A 12,226-nucleotide genomic window follows, 5' to 3' on the forward strand; every position below is an offset into this window, starting at 1 on the left:
TGTGGTCAAGCTGCTTTTATACCTGTTACTTTAGGATCCCCATCCGTAGAGCTGACTTTCAGGAACATTCCGGTAAGCTCATATAGATGAGGAAGCAACATTGAAACACCAACTGGCTGCAAAAATGAACGCATTAGTTACCTTGTGCCGGCAGAAAGAAGACCAGCACCAGCAGAGATGACATCAGGACACAGGGCACAATGATGTTAATGATGTAGAAGAGAGGTTTTCTCTGAATCACCAGGTTGAAGAGGATTTCCTGATACTCCAGGTCCGCTGGAGAAAACTTCTTATTGATGACCTTCTTGGCTGGCCGGTGCTTGAGCGCCCACTCTCCATTTTCTGAGGGGAGGAACAAGCCAAATAAAAAAAAAAAGGCAGAGTTCCTCTGGAGCAATACCACCACTCTAAGGAAGGACTGTGGCTCTGCATCCCGAGGTTGTGAGATTAAATCCCAGTGTTGCGCTTTGTGACCCTGGGCAAAGTCACCCGCTCAAACTCAGAGGAGGGAAATTTAATGGTGACACCAGGAAGTATTTCTTCACAGAAAGGGTAGTAGATCACTGGAACAAGCTTTCAATGCAGGTGATCAAGGCCACCAGCGTGCTTGACTTTAAGAATAAATGGGACATCCACGTCGGATCCCTACGAGGGTCGAGTTAAGGAACTAGGTCATTAGCACTCAGACTTAATGGGGTGGGTCAGAAGAGTGGGCAGACTTGATGGGCTATAGCCCTTTCTGCCGTCATCTTTCTATGTTTAATCCTCCAGTGCCTACCACTTTGAATGTCCGCTTTGAAATGCCAAAGCCAGAAAAAGGCAGTATACAAGTCAAGAATCTTGTTTCCCAGACTTCGAGCATTAACATATACTGCTTTCCAGACATTGTTCCCTTTTCCCATCCCAAACATAAGAACAGCCTTACTGGGTCAGACCAATGGTCCATCAAGCTCAGTAGCCATTCTCACAGTGGCCAATCCAGGTCACTAGTACCTGGCCAAAACCCAAAGAGTAGCAACATTCCATGCTACCGATCCGGTCCCCCATTCCCTTTCCCTTTTATCAAGCCCAGCATCCTGTTTCCAACAGTAGCCAACCCAGATCATAAGTACCTGGTAGAAGCCCAAAGAGCAGAGAGTAGCAACATTCCAGAGCTGAGATTGTGATGTCATAATGCCTCATTCCACCAATGCCTCAAGAGCCAGCCTCAGCAGTGATGTCACAATGGCTCACATAAGAATTGCCATTCCCTTCCCCTAAGGAAGAATCTCGCATTTAAGGGGACTCACGCTCGTACAGCTCTTAGTACAACAAACTCCAAGGACAAATTGATCAACACCTACCTGTGAAGGCTGCAGGGTCAATGTCCACCCACTCAATTGGTTTGTTGTCAGTAAGGTTCAGTGCAAGTTGGAGATCAATTTCATTGGCACTGTATGTCTGAGACCTGGGAAAGAAACGAAGGAAAAGTACTTAAGGAAATCAGGAAGTGCAAGAGTGCTCACCTGCTCTGTACTGGGGAATGTCTCTCAAGTTATGTGGAGCTGCCCTCCCATCCCCATGCGAACACCCTTTGTGTTAGTGGTGGATTTGTGGGGCTAAAGAACTATTTTGATTTTCTTAGGCTCCTGAGGGTTGGAGGGAAGATTCCAAGGCCCTGAAATGGACAAGGCAACTAGGAGGTCTACATGCCATTCCATACATTCCCTTCCTTCCTCTTTTGGCCCACAGAACTCGACAGCATACTCAGTAGCGTAACCAAACCTTTTCTGGATGAAACATGAATTTCAGTAAATGTTTAGCAATTTGATTCTTCAAAGGTAGTAATAAATAGTCTTTCACTCTTCTCTTTGGCTACTGAGATGGATTATTTCTCTTCTCCCCCGGATTTCCCCGGACATGTCCTCCTTTTCGAGGACATGTCTTGGGAGTCCGGATGGCTTTTCAAAACCCGTACTTTGTCCGAGTTTTGAAAAGCTTCCCATTATAGCAATACAAAGGGGGACATATACTAAATTTATAAAAATATGGGGGCCATTGACAAAATACTGTAATGAATAAATAGTAGGATTTTTCTTCTTCTTTTCTTCTTTTCAGGATCTTTTTTATGACGCACATAGAGGGGGGGTAAGGAAAATAATTTCTACATAATATGTTATAATATATTATACAATATGTAATGTATGAATGAAAAGTAATAGAAGGGTGGGGGGAGGGAGAGGGGATAAAATTTATTTAGAACATAATGTATTAGATAAAAAAATGTTATTGAATATTCATCAATTGTATTCTAACATGTTATATACTTTCTGTAAAATTTGAAAATTTAAAATATTATATTAAAGTAATAAAAGGGTGGGGGGAGGGTGAGGGGGAAAATCAAATTTAGATATATAATGTATTAGATATAAAAGTGATACTATGTATTTATCAATTGTATTTTAATATTTTGTACACTTTATGTAAAATTTGAAAATAAAAAATAATGGGAAAAAAAAAGAAAAGCTTCCCATTAAGAAGGGGCATCCGCGTGGATGCAACGTGGTGACATCATTGCGTCGCGTCCGTGGTTGCCATTTGGAGGCGGGGCTGGGAGGCAGAACAAGACGTGACAGGCAGAACAGTGAAGGTCTGAGGGTGTGGCCATGGGTCCGGATTTTCCTTCGGGAAAATCTGGTAACCCTACTCAGTTATTTAGGTTCCTCTGGGCTTTGATTTCACCTGCACTCAGTGGATTCCTCACATCCATGAACAGCTTCAGACAACATCAGGCACCTGTCTCCCACATGATCTCATTTCTCATGTTGCTGTGTTTCTAGCACCAGCTCTCAGAGAATTCCTCTTTCTTCGGATCTCCCTTGTTCCACAGGTTCCAGAGCCCTTCCTACTGTCCGTGGACGGCAGCAATACCCCTCCAGACTTGGATGAGGCTAAGGCTGCACTCCCTTCTACTCCATTTTGTTTGTTTGAGGCTTAGATCAGCAACTGGGCTCTCCCTGATGCAAGGAACTTATGATCCCTGTTGTCAACTCAGCGGAAAGGAATAGCCAAGAGAAAGACCTTGACAACGACCTCTTTCCCTCCAAAGCTTTGACTTTTATAGTAACATAGTAAATGACGGCAGATAAAGACCTGAACAGTCCATCCAGTCTGCCCAATAGTCACTTGCATAATACATTCATCATTAAATTGTCTTTTTTCTTTAATACTTCTGGGCCATAGGCCGTAGAAATCCGCCCAGTACTGTCTTTAGGTATGATCTTTGGGACACCCTAGCTCCTCCCCTGCTTTTCCCTTACAGGAACGGCTGCTAAAAATTGCTAGAAGCTTAAGTCATTATGATACTTCTAGTGCATAAAAAGAAAATAATCTACCTATACTTGCTAAGGATTCTACATATGGTGCTTTCAATTGCATGCGCTGCTTGATTGAATCACGAGCCAATTCGAGCTGATAACTGGCATCTTTAACAAGCAATTATTGGTGCTAATTGGATTTCATTGAAACTTTCGTGTGTAAATTTTATGTGCAAAAAAGGGGAAGCAGCCAGGGGAGGGTAATGGGCGGATTGGGAGCGTTCCTCAAATATACGCGCACAGTTTTAGAATAACGGGGCTCCATGCCTAATTTAGGCATCAGGATTTACACCATGTTTCAATGGTGTAAACGGTCATGCCTAAATGTAGTTGCGGGTCCAGGCGTAAGCTCTATTCTATAGTATAAATCACACCTAACTAAGTGCAGTTTATAGAATCGTGTTAAGAGGGTTTTGTCTACACCATAAGAACCTAAGAATAGCCTTACTGGGTCGGACCAATGGTCCATCATGCCCAGTAGCCCGTTCTCACGGTGGCCAATCCAAGTCCCTAGTACCTGGCCAAAACCCAAAGAGTAGCAACATTGCAGAATCTCAAGAAGTAAGCAAGATTCCGGAGCCCTGATGAGAGCAACATTCCAGAGCTGAGATTGTGATGTCATAATGCCTCAACAGCGCCTCAGAGCCAACCTCATCAGTGATATTACAATGGCTTAATTGTCCTATACTTGGCTCATGTAAGAAGAACATAAGAATAGCCTTACTGGGTCAGACCAATGGTCCATCATGCCCAGTAGCCCGTTCTCACGGTGGCCAATCCAGGTCCCTAGTACCTGGCCAAAACCCAAAGAGTAGCAACATTGCAGAATCTCAAGAAGTAAGCAAGATTCCGGAGCCCTGATGAGAGCAACATTCCAGAGCTGAGATTGTGATGTCATAATGCCTCAACAGCGCCTCAGAGCCAACCTCATCAGTGATGTTACAATGGCTTAATTGTCCTATACTTGGCTCATGTAAGAAGAACATAAGAATAGCCTTACTGGGTCAGACCAATGGTCCATCAAGCCCAGTAGCCCGTTCTCACGGTGGATAATCCAAGTCCCTAGTACCTGGCCAAAACCCAAAGAGTAGCAATATTTCATGCCACCGATCCAGGGCAACCAAAACCAAAAACACACTGTGGAGAAGATGATGTCCAAGATGCAGGCTTTATTGAGAGTGCAAACAATTAATTCTCATGATGAGATATCTAGGTCCCAATAATTGGGGACTCTGGACCCAACACGGTCCGTGTTTTGACAACCCTGTCTTCCTCAGGGGTCCTAATGCAAAAAAAAACCCATGGATCAAGGTTAAAAATTAAGATGGTCGAATACGAAAGTAAACCGATCCTGGTCGAGAACTCTGCGTGGTTGAGTAAACCTTGCCACCGATCCAGGGCATGGACTTTTCCTCCAGGAAGTTTCCAAATCTTTCTTAAAACCAGCTACGCTATCCACTTTCACCAGTTTTTTTTAGAATTTAGTCCTCAGTGACATCCAGGTCACATATGTTTCTCCTACAGTAGCTTTTTTCCAAGCTCTCTTCTCTGCTCACACTGTCCCAGGGTATACTATGTTTGGGACTAACAATGATTAGTGTGGCTGTGATATTTAAGGTGATCAGTTGGCTTTAGATCAGTGGTTCTCAACCCTGTCCTGGAGGACCACTAGGCCAGTCGGGTTTTTGGGATAGCTCTAATGAATATGCATGGAGCAGATTTGCATGCCTGTCACCTCCATTATATGCAAATCTCTCTCATGCATATTCATCAGGGCTAGCCCAAAAACCCGACTGGCCTAGTGGTCCTCCAGGACAGGGTTGGGAACCACTGCTCTAGATCATTATGGATGGATCCTAAACCAGTCCTGGTTTAAACTTCCCCACTGCATTCTGGGAAGACAAATCCCAGCACGGACGGGGGTAAAATCAGAACTGGCTCAGCCTCTCCTTGATGACCTTTCCATCTGTTCAAACTACGCTAACAACTCCTGTCCCAGTAATTAGCTAGCCATCCACTCACTCCTCTCCCTTGTTCTCTCCCTCCCCTTGATGTCTCATACCTGAAGACTAGAGAACAGTTCTGCCAATCGAAAGGGAAGTAGGTGACCTCAATGCTGCAGGTACTGCGGAAGATAGCTGGAGGTAGCCAGTACATGTCGCCACTGGCATACACCAACACATTGGCATAATAAGCCACATCAAACTTCCCATCTATGCTGCAGGAAGGAGAGAGGTAGGAGAAAAGGGAGAGGGAGAAGATGGAAGGATAGAGGAAAGTTAGGAGTAATAACAACAACTTTATTTTTATATACCGCAATACTGCAAACAGTTCAGAGTGGTTTACAGGGGGAGAGACTGTATACAGACAACGAGATTACAAAAAACTTTCAAGATTACATTAGCATGGTAAGATTAATCACATTTTTCCTGGAAGTGTTTTGGAAGTACATCATGGCAGAAATGGAGTCAGAGAAATGTATCAAAGAGATAAGTTTGGATTGACTTCCTAAAAGTTAGATAGGAAGGTGCATTTGAAATAAAGTTGGTTAAACATTTATTCCATTTGCCTGCTTGGAATGATAATGCTCAATCAAGGAATCTCTTGTAGATACAGATGGAAAGGTGAACAAGTTGGCACTACGTATACAAGTTGTGCCTGGAAATTTGAAATGATGGGATAGATAGATTGTGGATGAACCTGTTATGGTTTGGAAGCAAAGGCAAGCAAACTTTAAAATGACCCTTGCTTCCACAGGCAACCCGTGTAGTTTTTTGTTATAAGAGCTTACATGATCCGATTTCTTGAGACCGTAAATGAGGCAGAATGGAAGTAGAAGTACAAGAGAACAGACACATTTGCATTAGACAGTAACACAATGCCTACGTCAGACTTTCCTTTTCTGCTCTCTTCCGATGCCATCGTTCATTGTTTAACCTCAAAAAAAGCCATAAACCTTCTGCCTCTACCAAAAATCATGAGGCAGGAACTTTGTAACCTACTAGACCAGGGGTCGGCCCTGGGCAGGTCATATTTTAAGGATTTCCACAATGACTATGTAGGAGATAGATTTGCATGCCAAAGAGGGTGAGAGGTGTCCAGGGCAGTGGTGCCCTCCTCTCTTTCCCAATTCCGCCTGCCACGCGCACCACCCCTTTCCCTTCCCCCATTATCTCTAGTTGACGTTGTTGCTCCTCGCAACCCCGTCAGCTCTCCCTCTGATGTCACTTCCTGTGCATAGCACCCGGAAGTGATGTCAACGGGAGAGCCAATGGGATTGCGAAGAGCACTTTGTTGGCCGCTGCAAATTAACAACTTTCACTAGAGGTATGAGGGAAGGAACAGGAAGAGGTGGAGGGATGTCGGCACCCTGACCAACATGGCGCCCAGGGAAGACTGCTCCCCCCCCCCTCGCACTACACGACTGCCAAAGAGACAGAGAATGCATATCTATATCCTGAATATTCTTTGTGGATATCCTGAAAACCTGACCTGCCTGAAGCTCTCAAGAACCGGACTTGCCTACCCTTGTACTAAATCTCACTATCCAAACAACAAGAAGTATTAGTAATAAGTTTACAAGTTTATTGTACTTAATATACTGCTTTTAAGACCAAGCTAATAATAATCAGTTTATATACCGCAAGGCCATAAAGTTCTATGCGGTTTACAATAGTTAAAAAATAAAAGAAGTTGAATAGAACTAAAAAGTGAAAAGCCATTAATTAGAGACACTAAAATGATCAAAATAGTGCATAGTAATTTTTTTTAAATTATTTAAACAAATTATCAAGAATAAACTTCTTGTACAGAATATGATTAACACATCATTGATATAAACCAAAAGAAAAATAATAATTAGATGCAAAATTATTCACTTAATCATTTTAAAGTTCCAAATCTAGAGATCCAAGATGCAATCATGAGTGAGAAAACAAAATAAAGAAAAAAAGAGAATATCCAATTACCAATTAGGCGGATAGCTGAAAATGATACAAGAGTAATCTAATAAATTAAGTTATTACTATCTCCCCTTCAAGGCATTTCCTGGAGAGAAATCCCATCAACTGCGAAGGTTTGAAGAAAATGTAATTACAGGACTTATACTTTGCAATACATTTGTATGGGTCTCGTAATAAAAATAATGCCCCCATTGCAGTGACCCCTGGCTTAAGAAGCAAAAATTTTATGATTTCTTGTGCTTAGGAATAATTGTTGGGTATAACGGAGGGGGGATATTTGATGCGAGTTAGAATTTGATGATATATTAAGTGATGTTAAAGTATGAAATGATTGTATTTTATGTTACACCTATTGTGAGTTTTAAAAATGAATAAAGATTAATAAAAAAATTAATAAATAAAAGAACAGACCCTACCCAAAGAGACTGACAAATGTGAAAATGTGCACATGGGGTTTGGTGTCTTACTTGTATGATATTTATAGATTTTTGCATTCTTACAACAATTGAATTGTACATATTATATTCAATTATTACATGAAAATTGTAATTACAAATAATTCATCTTATCATATATAATGAATCCCTCCCCTTTTTTCATTTCTTATTTCCATATAATATACATTCCCCCCCACTCTAATATATTTTATTATAATCATATATTCACGTAGATATTAATTGATATGAATTACAAAAATTTATTAAATAAAGGGTTAAGTCTAGGGAATTGGGATTTTTAAAAAAGGGATAATTAATAAGGAGGTAAAGAATTTTAGGATACTAATTAATGTATATGAATATTTTTACTTTATTTAAGTAGATATTTATATTGAATTCTATATAGAGAATTTTATGTAAGAATGTTAAAATGAATTTATCAATATTAATGTCAATAATTATTAATTGAATGATTGAATATATATAGATAAAGTAATTAAATATTTAAATATATGGGGAAAAAAGAATAGGGGGATATTCCATTTATTACTTCAGCAGCTGCGCTAATATCTGAACTCTCGCAAATTGAGAGTTTGCTTAGGGATGGTGTGAAAAAACTGCATGGCATTCACAACACCGAGACTGGACAAGGCACCGGGGCAGGATGGTATATATTAAGGGAGCACAGAGAAGTCCTGGTAGCTCCAGCGACTTCCCTGTTCAATCAATCTTTGGAGCCATACTTGAGATGGGCAGATTTTGATCCTTTTCATAAAGTGGAAACAGGAAGGAGGCTGTTAACTGCAGGTTTGTCAGCTTGACTTCTGTAATTGGTAAGGAGCCACTACCAAAAGAAAGAAGAGTGGTGGATCTCAAACATTGCGTCTTCCAGGATCCAAAGCAGCGTGGTTTCAACAAAGGAAATTATGTCAGAAGAGAAGCTAATTGATGACAGGCCCTGAATGTTGTGCATTTATTTCAATAAAACTTCCGACACTGTATTGTAGAAGAGGCTCATAAACCGAGTAGACTGGGGATAGTTTCTCTGGGAGTAAATCAAGTTAGGAATATACTGACTGGGTATCTCTCCTGCTAGAGAACTATTGGGGTCGTGACGGGTGACGGGCAGGAGGGACTGGGCATCTCTACTGCCAGCGAACATTTGGAGGGGGTTGCGGCAGGTTCCGTCAGGAGAGATTGGGCATCTCTCCTGCCGCGATCCTTGAGAGGGGGAGGGACAGTTCCACAATTCTCTAACTGCCGCTTATGACAGACGCCGGTTAGAGAATCGTGCTTTTAGGTGAAGGACTGACTGGTCCCTCCCATGCCTAAAAGGACTTGTTTTGGGCGTTTGGGACTTGGGCTATTTTTTTTTTTTCAAGAATAGGGCTTAAAAGTAGATATAGTGGCGATCTGGGTAATTAAATCCCTGAACGTACACTTTGGATGTTTTTGTCAAGAATGAACATTTCTGTGCAGCCTACTTTGGGCGCTTAAAGCCTTAGGCCAAAAAGGGACTTAGACATTTTTTGGGGTTATGCCCCTCCACGTATTCATCCAGCTGTGTAACGTGATGATGTCACATGCATGCATGTGATGTCGCCGCATTGCATCCATGCATGCGCAGAAGCCCTCCCGACATGGTCCTGTGCTGGAAACTTTTCAAAACCTGAACAAAGTTCCTGGTTTTGAAAAGCCGTCCGGAACCCCCGGACCATGTCCTCTAAAAAGAGGCCCTGTCAAGGTAAATCCGGACATCTGTGAACCCTACTTCAGAAGATTCAAATTCACAGACCTAATGTTACTCACTTGTTCTCCAGCACAATGTCTGGAAGCCAGACCATGTAGAAAGGGACCCGAATGACTTCAATGTTATCATATTCTGAAGAGTTCCACACCAGGCGATAATCCAACCAGGTCTGAGGGAGAGAGAGAGAAGGAGAAGAAATGCTAGCACAATTTATTCTCCGGCCGACAGGTCACAGGCTATGTATTCCTTTTCCAATGTGTTCAGCCATCTTGTTTTACATTACATTACATTAGTGACTTATAGCATTCCAAGCGGGCAAATGGAACAATTGCCTAACCGACCTCATCTCCAACTCCCCGCCTTATCACCTGTTCAGGAAGTCACTAAAAACCTACCTCTTCGACAAATTCCGCTAACTCTGCCTTCCCTCCTTCCCTGCTCCCTCCCTACCTCGATATGGCCACTCTTACCCAATCTCGGTTTTGATCTAATGGCCCCTCAGGCCTCCATAGCATATCTCTTTTCACGGCCATATACTCAACATCGCTGTAAATGTAACACCGTTTTAATTTGTAACATCGCCGTAAATGTACAGTCTCTTCTTTAGTACATGCCTTTTCACTGCCATATATGCAACATCGCTGTAATTGTAAAAACGCTGTAATATGTAACTTCGCTGTAAATGTATGTAACTTCGCTGTTAATTTTCACTGCCATATATGTAACATTGCTGTAAATGTAACAACGCTGTAATATGTAACTTCGCTGTAAATGTACAGTCTCTTCTATTGTTAACCGCATTGAACTTCCATGGTATTGCGGTATACAAGAATAAAGTTATTATTATTATTATTATTATATTCCGCCTTTACCTTACAGTTCTAAGCGGATTACAGTGTAAGACAGCTGGACATATCCAGGAAGTTACAATTCAGGGGATGTATACAGATCAGGCGTAAAATAGAGGGGGATAGCTGGGGTTTTCTAGGAAGTTTTAGACCTAACAGGCTCATGGAAGAATTTTCAGAAAATAAACATTCACCGCAGTGGCACAGCTAGAACTAAATGGGCCCTGGGCGGAAAAATCAAGATGGGCTTCTTATAATACCATCTCCCCCGAGCTAGGGAGACTGGAGGGAGGGAACGGAGAAAACCCTGCAGAGCTCCAGTGTACAAGCCCTGCAAAAAAGCAAACACATGCCAGCCCTAGATAGAAAATCTGCCACCAATGCAAAATCTTAGCGATGCCCATTTCCCAAAGCTGACACGTCACGATTAAGAATCGTCTTGTCCTACTAATGGTAAGTGTTTGTGCTTATATCGTTAAAAGTGCCTTACCCAACGTCTTTTGGCCGTAATAAGTCCCAAGGCATATATTCGATTTTCCATACTATGTATTGAAATTGTCTTAGTTCTGTATGAAGAATGTGCCCGTATCGTTAACCTTGCCTTATCTTCATTTATCCCCTCTTTTACTAAGGCTCGCTAGACGATTTAGCGCTAACACGTCCATAGAATATAATGGGCGCATTAGCATTTAGCGCGCCTTAGTAAAAGGACCCCTTAAAGTCCTTATACCAGCTGCCTTATCGCTTCGCTGGCTATCGTTTGAGGCTAGAGTGCACCTGGCTTGGCCTCTGCGTGTGCGGGTCGCCAAAATAGATGGACCTAAAGTCTGATCCGGTGAAGGCGTTTCTAGTTAGTATTGGAGTTCAAGAAGGGATTGGGCAACTTTCTGAAGAAAAGGGGATAGAAGAGTACGGATAGAGGACTACTACACAGGTCCTGGACCTGATGGCCTCCGTGTGTGCCGACTGCTGGGCATGATGGACCTCTGGTCTGACCCAGTGGAGGCATTGCTTATGTGCTTATGAGTGCTATTTAAATTTGGATGCATTGGTTTTAAAGTTTTATTGGGCTTAGCGCCGGCTTACCTTGTTTCTCATTTTAGTGTTGTTTTTTTTTTTTATTTCTAAGAAAAATATTCGTAGATCTGGTTGGTTTTAGTTCCCTTCCGCAAATGCATGTCGTTACAAAAAAAATTTTTGGATAGGACCTTAGCGTTTCAAGCGGGATTAATGAATTCGTGTCTAAGGGCTCCTTTTATCAAGGTGCGCTAGCGGGGTTAGCGCGTCGGACATTTCATCACGCACTAACCCCCAAGGCAAGCCAAAAAACTAACGCCTCATCAATGGTATTCCGCGCGTTAAACCCTTACCACAGCTTGATAAAAGGACCCCTAAATCTTCTTGTTTCTCCATTTCTTACGTACTTCAATTGCGAAAAGATCTTAAAACCCACTTATTTAAACAATATAATATACATTATTGATTTTCATATTATCATGTAGTTATAACGTACTTTTAATCTTTTTATCTATACTTATTTTAGTTTATATTGCGTTTTCCTTATTCATTAGTCTTAATGCTTGTATTAGTTACTTAGGGGTCCTTTTATCATGCTGCGGTAGGGGTTTATCGCGCTAGTCGCTAACGCCTCCATTGACGAGGCGTTAGTTTTTGGGCTTGCCGCAGGGGTTAGCGCATGATGAAATGTCCGACGTGCTAACCCCGCTAGCGCACCTTGATAAAAGGAGCCCTTAGAATTTTATTATGTATGATGTTATTATTATATTGTATGCTGAGTACCTATTGTGTAAACCGCTATCAACTGCTGGTTAGGCGGTATAGAAAAATAAAATTATTATTATTATTATTGCTG

General features: G+C 41.8%; 1 protein-coding gene across 3 annotated transcripts in view; it reads right to left on the minus strand.

Annotated features, from left to right (window-relative positions):
- Nucleotides 1–12,226, minus strand: part of CHRNE (cholinergic receptor nicotinic epsilon subunit) — a 53,389-nt gene that overhangs the window by 15,929 nt on the left and 25,234 nt on the right. For 2 of the 3 annotated variants that reach the window (XM_033925255.1, XM_033925253.1), the window contains 4 exons: nt 9,565–9,674; nt 5,419–5,574; nt 1,344–1,447; nt 142–342 (listed from right to left, as the gene is read on the minus strand). In XM_033925255.1, the coding sequence (XP_033781146.1) occupies nt 142–342; nt 1,344–1,447; nt 5,419–5,574; nt 9,565–9,674 (571 nt within the window). The remainder of the gene's footprint in view (nt 1–141; nt 343–1,343; nt 1,448–5,418; nt 5,575–9,564; nt 9,675–12,226) is intronic. The other variant, XM_033925256.1, reaches the window with a different exon arrangement.

Source organism: Geotrypetes seraphini, chromosome 16, assembly GCF_902459505.1.
Source record: "Geotrypetes seraphini chromosome 16, aGeoSer1.1, whole genome shotgun sequence".
Lineage (NCBI taxonomy): Eukaryota > Metazoa > Chordata > Amphibia > Gymnophiona > Dermophiidae > Geotrypetes > Geotrypetes seraphini.